Below are 26,128 nucleotides of genomic sequence, written 5' to 3'. Positions count from 1 at the left end.
AAAATTATACATACTAGTGCGTCACATAGGACTTAAAGGTAGATATGAAATATTTTTTATTAGGATTATTTATTAACTACGTAAATACGATGTGTTATTTCCAGTGTTGCGAATAACGCAGTTAAAAATAACGGCGTTAGGTAACGCCGTCATTTTGTCAGTAACAGGATAATATAATTTATTACTTTTCCTGTTGATACAATGCCGTTGACGTTACTGGTCATTAAAAGCAGTGCGTTACTATATATTGATGTACTAACAGTAATCCGAGCGGACCGCTGTCCAGGCTAGTGAGGAGTAACAGATCTCGATAGGTCACAGTTCTCGGTGTAACACCTGTTTAACTTAACAAGTAAGCGATTGGCTAAGGCAGCGTTATGGTAGCCAATCAGAGCCAGTGTTGTTACACGCGTGCCGAAGCACGACACAACCGGAGAAGAGGCAGAAATGGTGAGTCAGGAGCAAGCTGAAGAAAAATTAGCAGTTTCAAGGTGGCGATATAAACATTATTTAAGAAAATACCTGAAGTTCCTGAATGTCTACCAGACTGGGTATTTGATTTATTTAATTAAGAATAGAGGTTTTATTGTTAAGTTTACTTCTGTTGTGAACAAACCAGTTGTCTCAGGTTGAGAGAATTTAATTTAATTTGATAGATGTAAATGCATTTTATATAGTGTAACTTGTAGTGTTTACTTTTGCTTTTTTTCTTTTTTTTAAGATTTGGGATTTTAAATGATTTTATCCTGCACTGGTCTGTTGATGTGCAATAAATATCAAAAGTCTACTGATCTATATATAAGTTGAACATTCATTCATTCATTCATCTACTCATTTCAACTGACTGTGAAAACTGCTTTTTCAAAAAATTCCTATTCGTTGGCATATAACTTTGTTTTAACTGTAATGCAAATAGTTACTTTCCCTGGTAATGAGTTACTTTTATTATAGAGTATTTCAGTTACTAACAGTTACTTTTTTGAACAAGTAGTGAGTAACTATCACTAATTACTTTTTTTAAGTAACATTCCCAACACTGGTTATTTCACAAAAATTATGACTGCAACATTATTAAGGTATGAAGGTATTTCAACATTTTCTGAATTTTATCTTGACATTTCCCAGGAAATATTATTGAACATGAAATCTGATCCAGTGTCAGTTCTTGCAGGGGGTTTTGAAACGATGTCATCCAGGATCAGCTTTGCGGCACAGCCAGCTCTGAGACTGACACTTACGAATTGCTCCTACACTTCGCTTAAAGTGAGACTGAAAGACTTGATAACTAACTTTTAGTCTCAGCTTTTAACTAAGAATTATTTTAGACATAAGTCAATTCTTAGCAGCATTCTTAGGAGTAATTCTAAGAAGTTTGATAAATACGGGCCCTGGGCCCGTATTTATCAAACTTCTTAGAGTGGAATTTTGGACTTAAGTGCTGAAAAATTCTTAGATTTGCTCCTACTCACAGAGTTAAGTGTAAGTGCCTGTTATCAAAACTATATAAGTATAAGAATCACTCTTACTCTCCCGAAAAGTTAAGACTGCTCCAGAGGACTTTTAAGTTGTTAAGAGTTGCCACCAGGGGGCTGAGATGGCACTGAGAAGACAGAGAAGTGTCCGAACCTTCCAAGAGAGGAGGAATGTCTTGGAAACGTTTGATGACTTTCAATTAATCAAACGATATAGACTGGAAAGAGCAGGAATCATCATTGTCACTGACTTGGTGAGAGATGTCATCTCACCTTCAACTACATGCAGCAACGCCATCCCAGCTGAATTAAAAGTAGTGCTGATGCTTCGTTTTCTTGCTACAGGAAAAATGCAGCAGTGTAGTGCTGATGATTTGGGCCCATCCCAACCAACAATTAGCAGAGTCGTCATGCAAACAATTATGGCACTTACAGCGCCACACACTGTAACCCTTTTTATTGACTTTCCAAACAACACCCCGTGTCATCCAACAGAAGCAAACCCAGTTTATTCAGATAGCTGGATTTCCAGGAGTTGTAGGTGCAATTGATGGCACTCACATAAAGATCATTGCTCCCAGCATTAATGAGGATGTTTATGTGAACAGAAAGAGGTACCATAGCATCAACACTCAAATTGTGTTTGATGCAGAATACAACATTTTAGATGTTGTACCCAAATGGCCCAGGTCAACCCATGACGCTCGGGTTTTCAATGAAAGCGCCCTGAACCAACTTTTTGAAACAGGACTTGTGCCACCTGGATGTCATCTCTTAGGTGATAATGGATATCCTTTACGCCGGTGGCTGCTCATGCCGTTTTTCAGAGCAGTGACGGAAGCCCAAATCAACTACAACAGGTATGTTTATTATTTCATCCATATGTATTTTCTTTGTGAATAATACTAATTTAGCTATAGTGTTATGACCCATTCTAGGCTATAGGCCACAACAGCGTCCAAGGTGACAAAAATAATTATTTTTGATACTGAATAAAGACAGCACACACGGGTTCTACTTATAGCGTGATTGTATTAGATACATTGTATATATTAATAGGCTTTAAGTCAATATATTTATAATCATATAAAAAAGAAATACTTATACATACACCAAACAACTCTGGTATTATTTCATAAGTGACATATGCCAACATAATAAACAAACCCCACACTAGAAAGGAAATACATCTACATTTAATACCAAACAGAAAACACACAAATCTATCTCCCTACCAACAAACAAAGACAAAACCAACCCAAAACAACATGGCAGTCACTTCCTACTAACCAGAGGGGAGGGAGGAAAAGGAAGGACAACACAGAACACCACATAACAGGTAGGATCACATATGAATACAACCTTACTAAAACAGCCACGCCAACAAGTCAGGCCAATGCAACACAAAAGTCTGCACAATGTATCAAACGTGCCCCCAAGCTGCCACTACAGCTGCTGGCCTGTAGTATCTGCCTTCCCTCCTGTCTGCTGTCCTTATATCCTGTGGCCGTCCTCCTAGGGCGGAGCAGCATCCCAATTAGGAGAGAGGTTTGCACAAATCCCGGTCTGGAACCTGGATCCACTTCATTCCTGAAACAGAACACGTATGCATCCCAGCAGTAACATAACAATAGCTATAGCTGTAGCTAATTAGTTTTATTGAACTCCTCTCACAGGGCACACCGTACTACACGAAGTGTGGCAGAGAGAGGGATTGGCCAATGGAAGCGCAGATTCCACATTTACATTCTGAAATTCGGTACTGTCCGGAAAAAGTATGCCGAATCATAATGGCATGTGCAATACTGCATAATATTTGCAAGAAGCACAACATCCGTCCCCACCCAACACTGGAGAACCGTGATGACAGTGATGAAGATGGAGATGAGAGCCCCCCTGCCAGCACACGTGATGCGACAGGCTTCAGACAACACTTTGCAAACCTTCATTTTAGGTACATTTCAATTTTATGTATAAATATGCACAATATTTAGGCATTAACATAAGCATGGGTTTAAGTTATTTGTTCTTCCTTTTGTTTTTTTAGTGCAAGAGTGTAATATTCATGCTGCAATTTTAATACTTTAATTTGAAGCTTTAACTTCTGCCTTTTCAGTTCTTGCATGTCATTTGGGAGCGAGTCCTCTGCCAGACCTCCTTCAGACGCCCACTCTTCCTCCTGCCATTCATGACTTGAGGTGTTTGGAAGCGCTGTCAAAGAGGAAGGGGCAGATGGAGAATCTGCGCTCAAGCCAGCAGGGTCGGGAGCACGAGCAGCGTCTTTATTACTAACGGATGCAATAATTTTGAAGTGACAATTAGCATCAGTGTTTGTGTTCAAATCTAAATAAATGATAAAAACTTTACCTTTGAGATAAGTGTTCGAATTTCATTAATGCAGGATCCTCACCCCCCTCCACTCCACAGTTCACCGCACTGTCTTCCCCCATGATACGTTGCACCACCTCACAAAATGCGCTAAGAGGCTTGCCCGGTGGTCCTCCGCCTGAATGTGATTCGGTTAGAATGTATGCAGTCTCCAAAATAAATCAGAGAAAATATATGAATAACAAAAGAAAGAAGGGAAAATTATACATACTAGTGCGTCACATAGGACTTAAAGGTAGATATGAAATATTTTTTATTAGGATTATTTATTAACTACGTAAATACGATGTGTTATTTCCAGTGTTGCGAATAACGCAGTTAAAAATAACGGCGTTAGGTAACGCCGTCATTTTGTCAGTAACAGGATAATATAATTTATTACTTTTCCTGTTGATACAATGCCGTTGACGTTACTGGTCATTAAAAGCAGTGCGTTACTATATATTGATGTACTAACAGTAATCCGAGCGGACCGCTGTCCAGGCTAGTGAGGAGTAACAGATCTCGATAGGTCACAGTTCTCGGTGTAACACCTGTTTAACTTAACAAGTAAGCGATTGGCTAAGGCAGCGTTATGGTAGCCAATCAGAGCCAGTGTTGTTACACGCGTGCCGAAGCACGACACAACCGGAGAAGAGGCAGAAATGGTGAGTCAGGAGCAAGCTGAAGAAAAATTAGCAGTTTCAAGGTGGCGATATAAACATTATTTAAGAAAATACCTGAAGTTCCTGAATGTCTACCAGACTGGGTATTTGATTTATTTAATTAAGAATAGAGGTTTTATTGTTAAGTTTACTTCTGTTGTGAACAAACCAGTTGTCTCAGGTTGAGAGAATTTAATTTAATTTGATAGATGTAAATGCATTTTATATAGTGTAACTTGTAGTGTTTACTTTTGCTTTTTTTCTTTTTTTTAAGATTTGGGATTTTAAATGATTTTATCCTGCACTGGTCTGTTGATGTGCAATAAATATCAAAAGTCTACTGATCTATATATAAGTTGAACATTCATTCATTCATTCATCTACTCATTTCAACTGACTGTGAAAACTGCTTTTTCAAAAAATTCCTATTCGTTGGCATATAACTTTGTTTTAACTGTAATGCAAATAGTTACTTTCCCTGGTAATGAGTTACTTTTATTATAGAGTATTTCAGTTACTAACAGTTACTTTTTTGAACAAGTAGTGAGTAACTATCACTAATTACTTTTTTTAAGTAACATTCCCAACACTGGTTATTTCACAAAAATTATGACTGCAACATTATTAAGGTATGAAGGTATTTCAACATTTTCTGAATTTTATCTTGACATTTCCCAGGAAATATTATTGAACATGAAATCTGATCCAGTGTCAGTTCTTGCAGGGGGTTTTGAAACGATGTCATCCAGGATCAGCTTTGCGGCACAGCCAGGTGTCGTAAATCAGCTCTGAGACTGACACTTAAGACTTACTTACTCCTACACTTCGCTTAAAGTGAGACTGAGAGGCTTGATAACATAACTTTTAATCTCAGCTTTTAACTAAGAATTATTTTAGACATAAGTAAATTCTTAGCAGCAGGAGTAATTCTAAGAAGTTTGATAAATACAGGCCCAGATAAGCAAGTGTTTTAAATTAAATTAAATGAAAGCTAGGACCATGACTCAGTGCTGAGATGTTTTAATACACACGTACCGCTCATGCAAACTCCCAATACCTTCATGTGAGAGGCACACGGGACACGTGTGTGTATACAGCAGAGTATAAAACTGCATATTAAGAGCATGTGGGCATTCAAAGTCAAAGTCAACTTTATTGTCAAATCTGCGATACGTACAGGACATACACAGGATTGAAATCACGTTACTCTCAGACTCTATAGTGCAGCGGTAAACAGTCACTACTTAAATTAACATTAACTATAACAGTAAAAAACAAAAAACAATAGTCAGACCCTCCAGAAAGTCGCGATGTTGCTATTTGCAACTTCAACGCAACTTCAAGCAAACCCCGCGAATTCAGGGCGGTTTTGCAACTTCAGCCAATCACCGCAACATTCCCGCAAATTTGACCAATCACTGATGTCGTATTGATGTGACGTCGACAAACTCCCGCCTTACTTCCGTATATACGTTCAAGAGGAGCAGACTGAAAGCAGCATGAGCGACGAAAATAACGGCAAAAAGATCGGGAAAAGCAGTATCCCAGAACACTACATGAAAGCGGGGATAAACTGTCCAGATCCGACCCGCGAATTGATTATCTATGGCCCCCTGGATGATATTTAATTACTATTAGAACCGGCCCGCAGGCCACAGCCGCCCGATGGTGTTTTGCACGCACAAACACTACATTCCCCACAATGCAACGGTAGCCCGCGAAGTCACTGCAGCACACGCAAGTGGCGAGGGTCTGAGATAAAGTTTATAAGTTTAAACTTTAAACTGAGATAAAGTTTATTTATCTCTGATCCATATCTATGAGTTACTAGTTCGCTCTGGCGCCAACCACTGGCGATCGATTTCGATATAATACTTAATTTGTGTCCATTTTACAGGCCGCCCTTACGTTCGCTAACCCCCCCCCCCCCCGTCAACAATTAATGTTCGCCACCCCCTCCAGGTTCAAATCTCACTTCAAGCGATCTTGAAAAGTTGGCAACCCTGAATAAATAGGTAAATATATAATTAAAATGTACTACTAAATAGAGGAAACCATACAACATTTACTACCTATTGTAATGTACTCACAAAAAAGCAAAAACACACCGCAACTTCCATCGCAATTTTTTTGAAAAACACCCGCAACATCAAACATTTTAGCCCGCAACAATCACAAAAAAGGCCCGCGAAATCCTGGTGGGACTGAATAGTAATGGTAAAATATAACTGAGTATGTGTGTGTGTGTGTGTATTATATATATTATATATATATATATATATATAATAAAAAAATAGAAGGAAGGTCTCTGACATTTACATTCCAAGTAAAGTGGCATATGCAGCAGTAAGTAAAACATACTGTATGTGCAAAGTGAATGTATGAGGAATCTGGTTTAATTAGGATTAAAGTGAACGTATGCAATGAATTATAAATATAATGTGGAAATGTAAACAGGAGTGCAAATTGAGTGAGCGTTAGACTTCTACAGTGATGGGTGTAGAAATAGTTCATCTCAGTTTAGAGTTCTTTGTTGAACTTGAGTGTTGTAGTTATTGATTTTGAAATGTGTCTTGTTTATTAAAGATAAAAGAGTGGAAGAGCAGGGAGTGAGTTGATCCTCCTGACTGCCTGGTGAACGAAGCTGTCCCTCAGCTTACTGGTTCTGGCTCGTAGACTTCGTAGTCTCCTCCCTGATGGCAGTAGGTTGAAGTAGCTGTACATGGGGTGTGTCGGATCACCCACTATGTTTAGGGCTTTCCGAGTGAGGTGGGAGTTGTGAAGGTCTTGTAGAGAAGGGAATGAGGTGCCCACGATCCTCTCAGTTGCTCTCACGATGCGCTGGAGGGACTTGCGACAGGATGCTGTGCAGGTGCCGTACCACACTATGATGCAGCTGGTCATGATGCTCTCGATGGCTCCCCTATAGAAGGGGCACAAGATGGGGGGGTGGAGCACTGGCTCTTCTCAGCTTGCGGAGAAAGTACAGGCGCTGGTGGGCTTTCTTGGCTAGAGATGTGGTGTTCTCTGAGATGTCTACACCCAGGAACTTGGTGCTCTCCACAGCAGTACCATTGATGTTCAGAGGAGCATGCTGGGAGGGCAACAACTATCCACAACTATCTCCTTTGTCTTTTCCGCATTCAGAGATGGGTTGTTGTGACCACACCACCCGGCCAGGCGGCTCACCTCACTTCTGTAATGTCTCGTCGTTGTTGTTGATGAAACCCTCCACAGTTGTATCATCCGCAAACTTAAAGAAGTTGGAGCTGTATGTTGGTGTGCAGTCGTGTGTCATCAGAGTGAATAAAAGGGGGCTCAGTACGCATCCTTGATAGGGTTGTCCCGATCCGATATTTGGATCGGATCGGCCGCCGATATTAGCAAAAAAATGCGTATCGGTATCGGATCGGCAGACACGAGAAAATGCCGATCCAGACTCCCGATCCAGTTTTTTTAAAGTCCGATCCGGGTTTTCCAGCGCACCCATTTAGATAATCCATTCCAGTTTTTGCTAGTGAGAGTAAAATCCGGTCCGCATTTTCCAGCACACCTTCAGCACACGAGCATAGTTTCTGCCCCAATTTAGCTCCGTGGCATCGGTCAGTTGTGTGGGATTATTTTACCTTAAAGGATGACAAAGACGAAGAGGTAGAGTGCAACATATGCCACAGTAAAGTTAAGCGTTGTGGTAAAGCTGTAAGAACTTTTAATACCACCAATCTAATCAAGCATTTAGCGAAATACCACCATAAACATGACTAATGAAAACCGAAGACAAAAAGAAAGGTCCTACACAACTAACACTGGCAGAAACGTTTGAATTGAAGGGAGTGTAGAGTGTATAGATGGGGATGGAGCAGCAAAGTGTGCAGTAGAAGGCATTTTGCTTTTAATTAGTTTACGATATGTGCACGGATTTTTTTAAAATCTTTGGTTTACACTTGTTCAAGAGCACTGATGGATGTTAATGTTAATGTTAATAATAGACTATTGTCCACTCAGGTTGTGTGTTTTTTTTTTTATATATAATTTACAATATTATTTACACTTGTGGCTTTTTAATCCTTGGTTTACTGATGCTATTTCTGTTTGTTATTTAATATTTTGTCTATTTTGAGTTTATTAATTGCTAAATAATCAGGTCAGTTTCTCCTTACCAACCATTGTGTATTATTCAAACACACCTAATTCAGCTGGCTACTTGTTATCAAGAGTAAAACGCTTTTCAACATGAGTTTGACAATAAAGTAAGTTGGCTAAATAACTTTAAACTTTAATACATGCTCGGATAGGCCGGTATCGGTATCGGCCGATATCGGTATCGGATCGGAAGTGCAAATAAATATCGGTATCGGATCGGAAGTTCAAAAAGCTGGATCGAGACATCCCTAATCCTTGAGGCACCCCTGCGTTAAGCACGATGGTACTGGATGAGTTGCTGCCGACCCGTACTGCCTGTGGTCTCCCAGTCAGAAAGTCTAACAGCCAGTTACACATTTGGAGGCTCAGTCAAAACCATTAAAAGAAAAAGGCATTAAATACAAAACTAAACGACATTAAATATTTACAGATGAAAATCCTTTTTTTAACAGCAGCAATTACTAGTTAAAACGTTTTGTTTTGTATCCCTTGAGCAAAATCTATATTTTATGATCAGTGTGCAAATTCACTTTGTGCCTGTAGAACTGCATTTAACAGGCAAGAAGACAAGCAAGAATATTTGTGAAAGCCATTTATGTTCATGTTATGTCAGTGTGCTGATCCTCAGTGGAGTCCATCCTGGGGGAGGGGCCTGCTGACCGACCACTCACTGGGCATTCAGGGTGATGTCCTAGTAGAGGAATGGAACAGCGGTGCGGTGTGATGGTCCGGCTCTCTGAGTGCAGACGAACTCATACGGACATGCACGATCCACTGAAGTTAGAACCAAAGATGTGAAGAAGAAGGTCAGGCACTGTTTCTTTGCTAAGTGAGCTGTACGGAAGCCAGGGTTGTGTGTGTGTGTGTGAGGAATCTGAGGAATTCACATGCTGTGAATGTCATGCAAAAACAAAAAAAAACACCCCCTCATGCACAGACATACACACACACACACACACTACTCGAAGGCCTTCTAGCCCAAAAATGCTGCCATAATTAGACTATAACAGAAAAGTTACACACGAGATGTCACTAATAATGCCATCATACTCCACGTCTGTTCCATATACAGTGGGGAAAATAAGTATTTAGTCAGTCACCAATTGTGCAAGTTCTCCCACTTAAAAAGATGAGCGAGGCCGGTAATTGACATCATAGGTAGACCTCAACTATGAGAGACAAAATGTGAAAAAAAAAATTGAGAAAATCATTTTGTCTGACTTTTAAAGAATTTATTTGCAAATAATGGTGGAAAATAAGTATTTGGTCAATAACAAAAGTTCATCTCAATACTTTGTTGTATATCCTCTGTTGGCAATGACAGAGGTCAAACGTTTTCTGTAAGTCTTCACAAGGTTGGCACACACTGTTGCTGGTATGTTGGCCCATTCCTCCATGCAGATCTCCTCTAGAGCAGTGATGTTTTGGGGCTGTCGGCGGGCAACACGGACTTTTAACTCCCTCCAAACGTTTTCGATGGGGTTGAGATCGGGAGACTGGCTAGGCCACTCCAGGACTTTAAAATGTTTCTTACGAAGCCACTCCTTTGTTGCCCTGGCAGTGTGCTTGGGATCATTATCATGCTGAAAGACCCAGCCACGTTTCATCTTCATTGCCCTTGCTGATGGAAGGAGGTTTGCACCCAAAATCTCACAATACATGGCCCCATTCATTCTTTCATGTACACGGACCAGTCGTCCTGGTCCCTTTGCAGAGAAACAGCCCCAAAGCATGATGTTGCCACCCTCATGCTTCACAGTTGGTATGGTGTTCTTTGGATGCAACTCAGCATTCACTGTCCTCCAAACACGACGAGTTGTGTTTTTACCAAATAGTTCTACTTTGGTTTCATCTGACCATATGACATTCTCCCAATACTCTTCTGGAACATCCAAATGTTCTCTAGCAAACTTCAGATGTGCCTGGATATGGACTGGCTTAAGCAGGGGGACACGTCTGGAACTGCAAGATCTGAGTCCCTGGCGTCGTTGTAACGCGTCGCCTCCGAACATGGCGGTGACGCGCTGGTATTAACGTGATGTGGACTCAAGTGCAAACCTCTAAAACTGAATGCTAAAAACAGCCAACAGAAACCTCCGCGATTGCGAGAAAACGAAAACAAAAACCCCGAAGGGATAACAGCAGAACGACACGGATAAGTCTCGACGTGCGACAAACCAGGTAAATAAATAACAAACGAAAAACACGCGGAATAATAATCAACGCGTCACTGAAAAGAAAGACGGGGAAAACCAAAAATACACGGAGAACAGCTCAACGTGTCAGGAGTAATATAAGAGGCAAGGGAGGGAACGTGAAGCTCAGGTGCAAGACCTGAAGCTTCTACCTGGGTTACCTGTCGGTCTGTCAACCAGAACACTGGCAGACAAACCAACATTGAAATAAAAGAAAAACGAAACAGCAGAGAAGAAGACAGACAAAGAGAGAGGGACTGAGAACACTCAGCAAGAAAGAACCAGAGAGAATGCGAATGAGACGCAGAGAGAACAAACGGCTTGGGCTGTGAGTGTAACAACAACAAACAACTTCAGCAATGGACTGCTGAAGTTGCTCGCATTAAGTAGGCTGCAAACACCTGCAGCCTATTGCGCCTGATTGCCCCCAGGTCTAGCTCGCAGGCTCCTCCTTGTGGCGACCGGAGGAATGCGCCTGGGTCCAACCCTGACAGTCGCAGTGTGTTGCTGATGGTAGCCTTTGTAACGTTGGTCCCAGCTTTCTGCAGGTCATTCACTAGTTCCCCTCTTGTGGTTCTGGGATTTTTCCTCACCGTACTTGTGATCATTTTGACCCCACGGGCTGAGATCTTGCGTGGAGCCCCAGATCGAGGGAGATTAGTAGTGGTCTTGTAGGTCTTCCATTTTCTGATTATTGCTCCCACAGTAGATTTCTTCACACCAAGCTGCTTGCCTATTGCAGATTCAGTCTTCCCAGCCTGGTGCAGGTCTACAATTCGGTTTCTGGTGTCCTCCGACAGCTCTTTCGTCTTCAACATAGTGGAGTTTGGAGTGTGACTGTTTGAGGTTGTGGGCAGGTGTCTTTTATACTGTTAACGACTTCAAACAGGTGCCATTAATACAGGTAATGAGTGGGGGAAAGAGGAGCCTCTTAAAAAAGAAGTTACAGGTCTGTGACAGCCAGAAATCTTGCTTGTTTGTAGGTGACCAAATACTTATTTTCCACCATTATTTGCAAATAAATTCTTTAAAAGTCAGACAAAATGATTTTCTCAATTTTTTTTCACATTTTGTCTCTCATAGTTGAGGTCTACCTATGATGTGGGAGAACTTGCACAATTGGTGACTGACTAAATACTTATTTACCCCACTGTACACTACATGTATTTAACACATACCCTACCCACTACATCTCAACTAGAGTTGCTGTATATAGATGTATAACTATACACTTCGTACTATAGAGGGTGGAAGTGAACCATTCGGAACACGGCCGGTAAAATGGCTGGGATGAGGAGGGATGTGGACGGCAGAGCTGACAGCCACGAGGCAGAAGGGAAGGCCCAGCTATCATCCCAGCTACAGTGAGACCCTCTGCAGCTGAAGTAGGAGAGCTGCTCTTGGGTGAGCATCTGAGGCACTTAGTCACCAGGTAGGGGTGAGGGGTCATGTAGGGGTGAGAGGCTTCTATAGGGGTGAGGTGTCTCTGTAGGGGTGAGGGGCCGTGTAGGGGTGAAGAGTCTCTGTAGGGGTGAGAGGCTTCTATAGGGGTGAGGGGCCGTGTAGGGGTGAAGAGTATCTGTAGGGGTGAAGAGTCTCTGTAGGGGTGAGGGGCCGTGTAGGGGTGAAGAGTATCTGTAGGGGTGAGGGGCCGTGTAGGGGTGAGGAGTCTCTGTAGGGGTGAAGGGTCATGTAGGTGTGAGGGGCCACAGTGGCAGAGCACAAACTCTGGGCGGCAATTAGTCTTATATAAACAGAAGCTACCTAATTCTGCAGAACTTTGTGTTGTCCACTGTGTGTGTTACCTGCTGTATGTGTGTGAGGTCTCCTGACAGCAGAGTTACTCTCCAGAACAGCTTCAGGAGTCGCTCCGCCTCCTCCAGAACCACAAGCATAGAGCCTGATACAGCCTGACACTCCACAAGATAACACACCCACACACACACACACGCACATGCACACGCGCACATGCACACGTGCACACACACACACAAATACAAAGATTAAAAAATGAAAAATAAGATGTTAAGAAGCTTAAGTGCACGTGAATATTGGAGTAACGAGCAGCAGGTGTAAGGAATCTGTCGGGTGGTCACGTGCTGTTCCTGACAATTGCCAAGACTCTTTCCAACAGGCAATTACGTCAGGTTAAAAGAGCAGCTGCAAAAATGCCTCGTCATAGCAGCAGACAAGTTTTTGAAGCTGCTGGTGCCTCCAACGTCCCCTGAACAACAAGATGCAGGTCCTTCAGAGGTTTGCAGCTGTGCGTAAGCCATCCTGTCGACCTCCTCTATCCACTGCACACGAGCAGATACGGCTCCAGTGGGCCAAACAATACCTGAAGACTGACTTCAGAACTGTTTTGTTCACCGATGAGTGCCGTGCAACGCTTGATGGTCCAGATGGATGGACTGGAGGATGGCTGGTTGATGGACACCCCATGCAAACAAGGCTACGCGCCAACAAGGAGGAGGTGGTATTTTGGGCCGGAATCATGGGGAGAGAGATTGTCGGCCCCTTTAGGATCCCTGAAGGTGTAAAGATGACCTCCATAATGTATGTGGAGTTTCTCAAACAGCACTTCCTGCCATGGTTCAAGAAGAAGAACCGTGCATTCCACAGCAAGATCATTTTCATGCATGATAATGCACCGTCTCATGCTGCAAAGAACACATTTGCATCTCTGGATGCTATGGGCATAAAAGGGGACAAACTTATGGTGTGGCCCCCATGCTCCCCTGACCTCAACCCCATTGAGAACCTCTGGAGCATCATCAAAATGAGTGTCTATGATGGCGGGAGGCGGTTCACATCTAAGCAACAGCTCTGGGAGGGTATTCTGTCCTCATGCAAAACAACAGAAGCAGATACCATCCAAAACCAGAGAGTTCAGAAGCTCCTTTCCAACAAGGGGTCCTATGTGCAAATGTAACATCACCTACAATAAAGTTTTGACTTGATAACTGTTTGATTTCAGATTGTAATAACCTGCGAATGCTTATAATTTCACAAATGACCATTTTTTGTTCTTTATAAAAATGCAAAGGTTGAAAACTGTTGTGCATAATAATAATTTGGAACATGCATTTTGAACACATTTTTAGGGTTTTATTAATTAAGACGGGCCAAAATCACTCTCAGCACACAAGTTAAAATTAGCTTGGCGATGCTGTACTCCCCACTCTTCCCTTCCTCATCCATTTCTGTCTCCTCCCCCTTCAGCTTGTCCTGGCTGTGGGCGTCTCTCCCTTCCGCAGCCTCGCTCTGAACATCGTCAACTTTCTCCTGAAAATAGACAACAGTTCACGTTTCAAATTCCTGTTAAATTCCTTTGGCATTCCAGTGCCCCAGACTGCTACCTTATCAAATGTCAGAGGTCATGGGGTGTGACTGTGACCATCCCAGGACTGAATCCTGACCCAGTACTGATTTCCCAGTTAACATTAGAGAGCGGTAGCCTCTTATCTTTACGGCATGGACCGCTAGCGTCTGGGGAGTATCGTTGGCTAGCAGTCGGGCCAGTCCCTGTGGTTGCTACAGTAATGGGATGGGTGGTGGGTGTCCATGTTTTATGTGTGTTTAAGTGTGCTGTACTGGTGCAGAGTTTTCAATAAACTTGTAATTCAGTATGTCTGTGTTAAAAAAAATGTTTTAAGTCGATTCAGCACTGTTTTACTGTTTTACGATACGAAGCCTCAGATATCTGAATCGGTATCGGAAGTGAAAATTGTGAATCGGTGCATCCCTACACACACATATATGGTTAACCAGGCAACAGCCCCGACACAAACCAGTCCCTCCAATACTGCCAATATGCACGCATACATACACACATACACATACCCGCATACATATACACACCCAAGCACACACCCACACAGACAGACACACTTACTTAAAAGAAGTAGTACTGGTGTAGTGTGACTGACTTTCAAAAATCTTCTTGCTCCCTCTTTCTGCCCCACACACCCACACAAACACAACCACACACACACACACCCACACACACACACACCCACACACACACACACACACAAACACCCACACACACACACGCTTACATTGATGGTCTCCTCATTGTGTGAAAGCAGGTTGTTCAGGCGCTCCACCTCTCTCTCCTTCTCCCACACGCTCAGCTGAAGCATGTGGACCTCATTCTCCTTCTCCTCCACAGCCACAAACTTCTCATCCAGCGCAATCTACACACACACACACACTGAGGTTAGTGAGGCTGCTTCAACAGGATGGCAGCAGTGACTGATGGAGTGGCAGGAGGTACTGTACCTCCAGAGCCTTCTCCTTCTCCCTCAGCTTCTCTCTCAGCTTGGTCAGCATGAGGTCACTTCCTCCTGGCGCCCGGTCCTGCTCCAGGTCCCACACCATGTTCATGTAGTCCTGAGAGAGAAAGAGAGAAGAGCGTGTGTGTGTGTGTGTAAAAGAAAGAGAGATTTAACTATTGATGTTAATTACAGCTCACTGATAATCTCCTAATTAAATATTCATCAGCTGTTAGGATTTTGTGTTATTTAGATGGCCATATATGTGTGTGTTTGTCTTTATTACATGGTGGGGGCTGCAACACATTAGCACACTCACTCAGTGGGAACCAAAAATTTCAGCCAAAATCACTCAAGCTGACTCAGGAGAGAAGTGGTGCAGTTTTGCATAAATTGCAAAAATATGAGGTGTGAACACATTATGTAATAACTTTAAAAAACTTTGAGAAAAAGAAGACAGTGTGTAAACCATGTGGGACGATGATGTCGGGAAAAATACGACAAATGAAACGACATCTGCGGGCTATGGCATTGTTGTTTTTACGGCACCCAGTTTTATATAGAATGTAATATACATTGTTCATAACAAACTCCATGTTTTCAGGTAGAGCGGGCCTACTGGTCATCAATGTTTTGTTATTGTTATGCTCAATAACTATAAGTTCAGGTCAATAAAGTTGTTTGGAAATTTGTTTTTGTATATATTGCACATACAAACAATAATATTCTATAACTCGTTAATAAATGTTTCATTTTGTGCAAGTGTAAATAATGACTATTACACAATTAATATTTTATATATTTTAGGCAACTAAATTAAAATATATTAATATTTTAGTCAACTAAATTCTAATGATAATTAGTCCACTAAAACTAGACTAAGACTAAAAACAAATCCAATGACTAAATTATGACTAAAACTAAATGTCATTTTAGTCAAAAGACTAAGATTAAAACTACATAAAAAATTGCTGTCAAAATTAACACTGGTTCTAAGGCCTCTCCAAAGTGCCACGCTGTTACGTAGGGCTACGCCCCCCCTCTCTAGCTGTCACTTCGGGTTCCTGCTCGTGTCTGTGTCGTTCCCTGCGTGTCTTTCTCCATGGTTTCCCCTCGTCTGCCACGCCCGTGTTGTCATTGTCTTCACCTGTGTCTGGTTTAGTTCCGTGTATTTATAGTCCCTATGTTTCCCTTGTCCCTCATCGCATATTTTGTGAAGTTTATGTATCAACGTGTGTGTCTCACCAACTGATCACAAAACACACACACACACACACACGTTTGGTCTACTTGCCTGGTGCTTTTGAAGCTGGGCTTTGTGAAGTGCTTCTCTGGTCTTGTCAAGAATCTTCTCTTTCTTCTCCAAATTATCATACAACTCCTCAACCTGAGAGAGAGAGAGAGAGAGAGAGAGAGGGAGAGGGAGTGTTAACATAAAGGGTGGCCTATATGACACTGCTGGGGTACACATGTAAACCCCTGTAATGGTATGTGTGTGTTTATTACCTCTTTCTCCTTCTCCTTGAGCAGGAGACTCAGACCCTGGATGGTCTTGTCTCTCTTCAGAGAGTTCCTCCTCTCCACACTCAACTCACCATCCCTCTGCTCCAGCTCAGCCGAGAAAGCCTGGCAGTGACCCCACACACACACACACACACACACACACACACACACACACACAAGTATAAGAGTGTTGAGGTAGGACAAAGTGTTGCCCAGGGAATCAAACTTACAATCTTACGGTCCAGAGCCTGCTTTTCTAACCTTTAGTTAGTCTGTGTGTGCGTGTACCTTGTTCTCACGGTCCATCACCTCCAGTCTGTGTTTAAGTGTTTGGCTGCTGTTCTTGGTGGAGTGAAGATCTTCGCTCAGCTGCTTGGTAGTCTGCTGCAGCCTGTTCAACTCCTCCTGCTTCAGTGAGCATGCCTGAACACACACACACACACACACACACACACACACACACACACACACACACACACACACACACACACACAGACATTAAGATCTGTAGCTGTGTCCCCATCCTGAAACGCAAGCAGTTAGTTGACTAAAATATGAATATATTTTAATTTAGTTGACTAAAATATATAAAATATTAAAGATGTAATAGTCATTATATACACTTGCACAAAATGAAACATTTATTAACGAGTTATAGAATATTATTGTTTGTATGTGCAATATATACAAAAACAAATTTCCAAACAACTTTATTGACCTGAACTTATAGTTATTGAGCATAACAATAACAAAACATTGATGACCAGTAGGCCACTCTACCTGAAAACATATGGAGTTTGTTATGAACAATGCATATTACATTCTATATAAAACTGGGTGCTGTAAAAACAACAATGCCATAGCCCGCAGATGTCGTTTCATTTGTCGTATTTTTCCCGACATCATCGTCCCACATGGTTTACACACTGACTTCTTTTTCTCAAAGTCAAAGGAGAAATGCATCCATATATCGCCTCTTATCTTTCTCCCTGCTGACATTGTCGAGTTAACTTTGAGTTGACGTTAGTACTAATTGGACAGTTATCCGGTTTGTCCCGCCTCTCCATGTACGCTAAAGTAGTTACGGTTGGATCTCTTATAAACTTATGCCTACCTTTCTCAAAAGCTAAATCAGATCTGATTGAATGTCGTCGCTGGCCAATATTTTTGTCTAGTTTTTATTTTAGTTCTTTTGATAATTAGTCGACTAAATTCTAATGATAATGATTCGACTAAAACTAGACTAAGACTAAAAACAAATCCAATGACTAAATTATGACTAAAACTAAATGTCATTTTAGTCAAAAGACTAAGATTAAAACTAAATAAAAAATTGCTGTCAAAATTAACACTGGTTCTAAGGCCTCTCCAAAGTGCCACGCTGTTACGTAGGGCTACGCCCCCCCTCTCTAGCTGTCACTTCGGGTTCCTGCTCGTGTCTTTGTCGTTCCCTGCGTGTCTGTCTCCATGGTTTCCCCTCGTCTGCCACGCCCGTGTCGTCATTGTCTTCACCTGTGTCTGGTTTAGTTCCGTGTATTTATAGTCCCTATGTTTCCCTTGTCCTTCATCGCGTATTTTGTGAAGTTTATGTATCAACGTGTGTGTCTCGCCAACTGATCACAACACACACACACACACACACACACACACACACACACACACACACACATTTGGTCTACTTGCCTGGTGCTTCTGAAACTGGGCTTTGTGAAGTGCTTCTCTGGTCTTGGCAAGAATCTTCTGCTTCTCCTCCAAATTACCATACAACTCCTCAATCTGAGAGAGAGAGAGAGAGAGAGCGAGAGAGAGAGGGAGAGAGGGAGTGTTAACATAAAGGGTGGCCTATATGACACTGCTGGGGTACACATGTAAACCCCTGTAATGTGTGTGTCTGAGTGTGTGTGTCTGTGTGCTACCTTTTTCTCCTTCTCCTTGAGCAGGAGGCTCAGACCCTGGATGGTCTTGTCTCTCTTCAGAGAGTTCCTCTTCTCCACACCCAACTCACCATCCCTCTGCTCCAGCTCAGCCGACAGAGCCTGGCAGTGACCCCACACACACACGCCTACACTGTGTCCCTCGTGCAGCTGTGTGTTCATGTCTGCCGTGAGTCTCTTGGCTTGTTTGCGCAGAGCGCTGTAGTCCTCCACCAGGCCCAGGACATGACGGCCATGACCATCCGCCCACAACCTGTGACCCGGCACCAGCCTTGAGGGAGCTGGGGAGCTACACCCCACAGAGGTACCACTGTCTACACACACACACACACACACACACACACACACACACACACACACACACATTTGAGAACATCTTCAGGACTTAATCCATGGCAACATCAACAGGATCAGGGAACTCGTACAAACACAAACGTACCGTGAGCGGGACTGGAGGACCCTGGGCGTGAGTGCTGAGGGGGCTTCTCTGACTTAAAGCCCTCATCTGAGAGAGAGAGATAACCAGACAGAGAGAGAGAGAGAGAGAGAGAGAGAGAGAGAGAGAGAGAGAGAGAGAGAGAGAGAGAGAGAGAGAGAGAGAGAGAGAGAGAGAGAGAGAGAGATCATGATAAAAGATCAGCTACGAATCAAACTAATGAACTTTACAAGGACCAAAGATGGTGCCTTGGGGAACACCACACATGAAGACAGGATCTGTGTGTAGGAGTGCTCTCTCCACTCACTGTATGTTTGCAGCTGTTAAAGATCAAATTTATTTATATAGCGCTTTTTACAACACATGTTGTCACAAAGCAGCTTTACACTCGTATGGTTCCAGATCCCTAAAGCACGCCAGAGGTGACAGTGGCAAGGAAAAGGTCCCTAGAAACATCGGGAGGACCAAGAGGTGTGTGTACCTGTGGTGGGCAGTAAGTAGTTGATGTTGATGGTGGATGGCGCGTCACTGCGGGTCAGTAACTGCTGCTCCAGTTTCTGGAGCAGCGCCGTGTTGGTCTGGACGCTCCTCTCCAGCTGTAGGTGGAGCCTGCGCACCTCACTCAGCAGCTCACTGAGGTCTACCGTCCCGGAGTCGGCACAGACACACCCCTCGCCTGGACCAACCAATGGGGACGTACAGACACGCCCCTCGCCTGGACCAACCAATGGAGATGCACAGACACACCATATATTACTACTGGTCAAAATACACAAAATGTCAGGTTATACATTTAAGATGGATTAATTTTAAGTCCACTGTGCAAAAGAAATCGGTATACAAACACGTTCATTCTACTGTCAGTTAATTGCTATATAAGAAGGGGAATAGGACGTCCAGCGTGGGAGATTATTTGTCTGTGTTTAAAGCTAATTTCCCTTTCTGTCTGTAAGGTCCATCTAATCTGGGTCACATCTTTAAGGAGCGCTGTAACTGTGCAAGTGTTTGGGTGCATGTCTGCATGTTTGAGGTCTGCACCTACATGAGTGTGATTTCCGCACCTGTGTGTGTTAGATCTCTGTCCCTGTGCCAGTGTGTGTGTGAGGTCTCTGCATCTGTGTGTGTGTGTGTGTGTGTGAGGTCTCTGCACCTGTGTGTGTGTGTGTGTGTGTGTGTGTGTGTGTGTGTGTGTGTGTGTGTGTGTGTGTGTGTGTGTGAGGTCTCTGCACCTGCGCCAGTGTGTGTGGAGTCCCTGATCTGCTCGTGCACCTGCAGTTCCACCTGTACTGCCTGCAGGAGCTGCTGAGTGTCTGCCAACTGCTGCTTCTGGAGTTTACCGTCACACTGCAGCCTACACACACACACACACACACACATGCATGCACACACACCCACATATAGAGCCGGAGTGGCTAATCGTGAGATTCGGGAGGATTCCCGATGGGCCGGCTCATGTCAATCTCTAGTTTGGGCCGATTGGGATGGAAATATAATTTTGGGCCGGATTTGCGCATGAAACTCCCGGGCTGAAAAAGTGGCCCAATCCGGCCATGCCCACATATAATATACAAATATGCACACTGAATGATAGAACTCTTTAGATACACTGTAAAACGTTTGTGAATATCTATGTACACTGTTCCAAATTATTATGCAAAAACTGTTTAGGAGTGATAAGGTAAGATTTTTTTGTTTTTCAATTAAACCCATTGATGGTGATGTGTGTCACGGCTCTTTATATCACTGAAAGCAAGTGCAGACACCTGTGCTAAATAGTTTGGCAGGTGGTTCCAATTAAAGGCAAGACTACTTAAGAAGGCTGTCCCACATTATTAAGCAGCCTACATTTTCAGCCAAAATCGTAAAGTAAAAAGAAGAAAAAAGAGAAAGGATGTGTCGGCTGCTGAGAAGCAACAAATTGTGGAGTGTTTAGGTCAAGGCATGACTACAATCAACATTGTCAAGACACTTCATCGTGATCATTGCACAATCAAGAAGTATGTAGCTGATTCAGAGCACACGTGTGTGCGCTGATATGGGAAAATTGCCAAGACTCTTTCCAACAGGCAGTTACGTCAGATTAAAAGAGCAGCTGCAAAAATGCCTCATCATAGCAGCAGACAAGTTTTTGAAGCTGCTGGTGCCTCCAACGTCCCCTGAACACCAAGATGCAGGTCCTTCAGAGGTTTGCAGCTGTGCGTAAGCCATCCTGTCGACCTCCTCTATCCACTGCACACGAGCAGAAACGGCTCCAGTGGGCCAAACAATACCTGAAGACTGACTTCAGAACTGTTTTGTTCACCGATGAGTGCCGTGCAACGCTTGATGGTCCAGATGGATGGAGTGGAGGATGGCTGGTTGATGAACACCCCATGCAAACAAGGCTACGCGCCAACAAGGAGGAGGTGGTATTTTGGGCTGGAATCATGGGGAGAGAGATTGTCGGCCCCTTTAGGATCCCTGAAGGTGTAAAGATGACCTCCATAATGTATGTGGAGTTTCTCAAACAGCACTTCCTGCCATGGTTCAAGAAGAAGAACCGTGCATTCCACAGCAAGATCACACATTTGCATCTTTGGCTGCTATGGGCATAAAAGGGGACAAACTTATGGTGTGGCCCCCATGCTCCCCTGACCTCAACCCCATTGAGAACCTCTGGAGCATCATCAAAATGAGTGTCTATGATGGCGGGAGGCGGTTCACATCTAAGCAACAGCTCTGGGAGGGTATTCTGTCCTCATGCAAAACAACAGAAGCAGATACCATCCAAAACCAGAGAGTTCAGAAGCTCCTTTCCAACAAGGGGTCCTATGTGCAAATGTAACATCACCTACAATAAAGTTTTGACTTGATAACTGTTTGATTTCAGATTGTAATAACCTGCTAATGCTTATAATTTCACAAATGACCATTTTTTGTTTTTTATAAAAATGAAAAGGTTGAAAACTGTTGTGCATAATAATTTGGGACATGCATTTTGAACACATTTTGAGTGACCCCAACCTCTCCACCCTGGAACACACGACTCACCCGTCAACTACAGCGCAGACCCCAACCTCTCCACCCTGGAACACACGCATCACACTGGTGCTCAAGTCTCGGGTCTCTGCCGCCCCGGGGGTCAGACAGGGTGATCCACTCTGCCCATCGTCTGTAGTCGGTGAGGTCAGGGCTGACTCAGACACACTCCTCCATTCCAGCAGCCGGACGCTGAGCTGGTCCTTCTCCTGTGCAGCTCTCTCAAGCTCTGCTGTCTCCCGTCGTGCCGGTGATTCTGAACCAGGGCCACACACAACACCCTCAGGTTTAATCCTGAAGTCTGAGAGAAAGGTCAAAGGTCTCACGGTAATGACCACGTCCTTCTCAGCCAGCGAGGCTCGCAGCTGGGCCGTCTCTAAGGGTGTGTTACTTAGCTGCATGCGCAGGTCCTGCAGTTCAGCCTGATTATGTCTCTCCACACATTCCTACACACACACACACACACACATTAAGCTCTGTATCTCTGTCCCCATATATATATATATATATATATATATATATATATATATACACACACACAAATATACATACATATACACACACACTCGCATACACACCAACTCACATACACACACACACACACAAACCCGCATACACACACACGCATACATATACACACAGACATACACACACACACACATATACTTAAAAGAAGACTTACTGATGTAGTGTGACTGACTTTCAGAAATCTGTTTGCTCCCTCTCTGTGCCTCAAACACACACAGAAACACCCAAACAAACACACACACACACACAAACAAACAAACACACACACAGCCCTCAGCCTCTCTCTCCGCTTGGTCAGTGTGATGTTACTTTCTCCTGGCGCCCAGCCCTGCTCCAGGTCCCGCACCATGTTCATATAGTCCTGAGAGAGAGAGAAAGAAAGTAGAGTGTGTGTGTAAAAGAGGGAGAGAGATTTAACTATTGATGTTAATTACAGCTCACTGATAATCTCCTAATTAAATATTCATCAGCTGTTAGGATTTAGTGTTATTTAGGTGGCCATATGTGTGTGTGTGTGTTTGTCTTTATTACATGGTGGGGGCTGCAACACATGCAACACCCCCAATACTCCACACATATGAGGACAGTGCAGCCTTTAGAAACACTGCATAATTACCCAGAAATCCTCCACACACTATAAAATGGAGACCCTTTTTAAACCTCACCTCAAGCAATGGCATAAATGCTGCTTCCCTTGAAACAAACACAACCAACTTTGCACATGGAGATTCCCCAAGGACATGGGGAAACACAGAGCTGCATTATGACTAGTCAAACACGTACGTCTGGGTGGGGAACTTGGGTAATGTAGGCCCCAATACAGGTACTGGGATTTATATGCACCTGTTTGTGTGTGTGTGTGTGTGTGTGTGTGTGTGTGTAAGAGAGTGAGAAAAAGAAACAAAGAAAAAAGAGAAAGAGTCTGTGCGAGCCTCTCTTGGCACAGATAGCAGTGTTTCGCGCGTTTGTGTGTGTGTGTGTGTGTGTGTGTGTGTGTGTGTGCTCTACGCCAGGGGTCGGCAACCTTTGAGACATGGAGTGCCAACTTTAACATGTCTAGTCAATGAGTGTGCCACTATCAACAAATAAATTTGGAGGGGGTGGCGAGTTTAAGAGTCTTTGACCGGGGGGGGGGGGTGTAAATGGACACAAATTAAGTATTATATCACGATCGATCGCCAAGTATAAACGCCTCCGCCGCTCGCGCAGGTTGGCGCGAGGTGTGCGGAGTCGCGCGCTACGGTCACTCACGGAAGTATAGTCCATTAATATAATAATTTATATTATTTTATATATATATATGCTGATGTTGGTCCAGCGTGTCGCGTGCCAGTGATTATCCCTCGGCGTGCCAACGGTGGCACGCGTGCCATAGGTTGCCGAGCCCTGCTCTACGCCTTCAAAGGTACAATTCACACACACACACCCTCCATTAGCCACCTGTCCTCACATCCTTCAAAGGTACAATTCACACACACACACCCTCCATTAGCCACCTGTCCTCACATCCTTCAAAGATCAGGGTTAGGAACAGCAGGGTAACGCAGACTACTGCCACTGTCGTACAAAACACAAACACGGCCCGCTCACGTCGCGGTTACGCGGCGCTCGAGTCTAAGCGCTACACGCCGCGTTTATCCTCCCCAAACTACAGACCTGGACTACATCTCACACGTCCAAGCGACTCAGGACCGGGTGACCTACCTGTTTCACTCCTTTCGTCTTGAAACCACACACAAGAGTTGGGTCACGTTGCGCCTCAAATACTCGCTCACCAAAATCGAATGAATTGCGTAATAGAACTAATCTATTCACTCCTCATACGTAACAAAGGATTGTGGTTTAGAGTCATATACTGTATGCTGATATATTGTAATATACTGTATGGTAAGACCTATCCCTAACGCTGGGCACCAGGGGCGGACTGGCATACATTACTACCGAGGATTTCCCCGGTGGGCCGATGGGTTGGTGGGCCGCCGGCCGCCTATGGTTTAACTCGGCCCGTGGAGGAGCCATTGCCGCGCACTGCGTCCCCGGCCCGTAGTCACGCTGCTGTTTAACGGTGTTATTATCTCCCCCGCTCCAGTCACACTAACCTGCTCAGCGCGGCCGCGGACTGAGCCTGTGAACACATGAACGAGTTGGACCGGGCCGCGGACTGGGCCAGCTGGTGCTGGACTACGAAACCATACAGCAGCTGTGTCACTTATTAATACAAGTATTCACGAACTGGAAAAGCCTTGTCCATACTAATGCCATATTAATTATATCTCCCTGTTTGTATCCCACGAGTCAAGTGAGACGCCAGTTGCACACTGACACTGCTGAGGGCAAAGCCGGAGTGGCTAATCGGGAGATTCGGGAGGATTCCCGATGGGCCGGTTCATGTTAATCTCTAGTTTGGGCCGATTGGGAGGGAAAAATAATTTTGGGCCGGATTTGGTCATAAAACTCCCGGGCTGAAAAAGTGTCCCACTCCGGCCCTGGCTGAGGGTCTAACTCAGGGTTATTTAACTTTATTTTTTTGCGGGCCAGATTTGGCAGAGAGCTCTGACCTGTGGGCCTGACAATTTTCAGACCTGTACTAATACTGTCATAGTGGATGTAAAATTGAAGCGAACGTAATTTGTTGTTATTATTTATGGGGCGATGGGCCGCGTTACAAATTCATTAAAGGACCTGATCTGAGTAGCCCTGGTCTAACTCATCATGTAATCCCTCCGCGACACGGTTGACACTACTGAAACGTGGAAAAAATAGGTCCGCATTGCCGTAAAGATGGAGCAGTCTAAGCCAGGGTCTAGACCAGGAGTGGCCAACCTGGCGGCTCTTTGCCTGGTTTCATGGGTCTCCCCAGCCGGTCCGCGCTCTCACCTGCACTAACGATCTGTGCCGTGGCCCGGTTAGTTCATCAGCTCTGAGGGCGACACACTGCTACACCTTCGTGGTGCGCGGTTTGTTTACAAGCCTAGCGAGCCGCTAATACTTTTAAAACCGGCGTAGTGGAAAACGGGAGACTAGCGGCATGAAGTGTCTGTGCTATTGTGATTGTGCTTTGAGTCTCGTTGGTGAGACGCGGTTCTTCTGTCACACGTTTTGGAATAAACCACATACGAGGTGCAGCAAAGGCACCGCAGATGACTGAGGGAGCTTCAAAACTACTGCCGCTGTCTGTTCTCTTCTTCCTAAAGGTGAGCGCAGGTCAGTGGCGATGTAACGAGTGTTGATATCGGAGTTGATCCACTTTTCACCTAAACAACAGTTGCGTAGTGTGCGCCCACCTCCTCCAACCGTGCCAAAGTCCTGAAACATATCACGCCTTATGTTTATATCGAAGTTTGTGTTTGTTTTTAATGTGCTGTTCGCTTAGCTTGAGTTCACCCCGGTATTGTGCGTGAGATGTAAACACCGCTTCCTAGTCAGAACAAGATCATTTCAATAAACAATTTGTGTGTGTTCTTAAAATGGCAGGTAAAATGCACATCTAAACAAAAATATGAAGATGAACAGAGGACGTTTTTAACAGAGTAGGCAGCCCTAGCCCAGCACCCGGGGAGCAGTTGGGGTTATGTGCCTTGCTCAAGGGC

General features: G+C 43.9%; 1 protein-coding gene and 1 long non-coding RNA gene across 4 annotated transcripts; one reads left to right on the top strand and one right to left on the bottom strand.

Moving 5' to 3' along the window:
- The first annotated feature begins 2,271 nt into the window (after nt 1-2,271).
- LOC143481868 (uncharacterized) lies at nt 2,272-3,789 on the top strand. Its single transcript, XR_013122088.1, has 3 exons — nt 2,272-2,332; nt 2,720-3,426; nt 3,589-3,789. It is a non-coding gene; the product is annotated as an uncharacterized LOC143481868 (long non-coding RNA).
- Nucleotides 3,790-12,647: 8,858 nt separating this feature from the next.
- LOC143482029 (uncharacterized) lies at nt 12,648-24,592 on the bottom strand. 3 transcript variants are annotated; one of them, XM_076980278.1, is made up of 14 exons: nt 24,243-24,423; nt 22,693-22,899; nt 22,023-22,456; nt 20,222-20,343; nt 19,474-19,707; nt 18,996-19,061; nt 18,539-18,870; nt 18,306-18,398; nt 16,911-17,045; nt 16,626-16,745; nt 16,414-16,506; nt 15,127-15,237; nt 14,904-15,041; nt 12,648-14,127 (listed from the first exon to the last, which is right to left on the bottom strand). In XM_076980278.1, the coding sequence occupies exons 2-14, from the start codon at nt 22,891-22,893 to the stop codon at nt 13,954-13,956; spliced, it is 2,253 nt and encodes a 750-aa protein (XP_076836393.1). In that variant the 5' UTR covers nt 22,894-22,899; nt 24,243-24,423; the 3' UTR covers nt 12,648-13,953. The 3 variants fall into 3 exon arrangements, with proteins under 3 accessions (XP_076836393.1, XP_076836394.1, XP_076836395.1); XM_076980279.1 differs by lacking the exon at nt 24,243-24,423 and adding an exon at nt 24,035-24,096; XM_076980280.1 differs by lacking the exon at nt 12,648-14,127 and having other exon boundaries at nt 15,122-15,237; nt 24,243-24,592.
- Nucleotides 24,593-26,128: the final 1,536 nt, after the last annotated feature.

Source organism: Brachyhypopomus gauderio, chromosome 18 (genome assembly GCF_052324685.1).
Source record: "Brachyhypopomus gauderio isolate BG-103 chromosome 18, BGAUD_0.2, whole genome shotgun sequence".
In the NCBI taxonomy this organism is placed as follows: domain Eukaryota; kingdom Metazoa; phylum Chordata; class Actinopteri; order Gymnotiformes; family Hypopomidae; genus Brachyhypopomus; species Brachyhypopomus gauderio.
The sequence above is the reverse complement of the archived record's forward strand: the minus strand, read 5'-3'. Positions and strand labels throughout refer to the sequence as shown.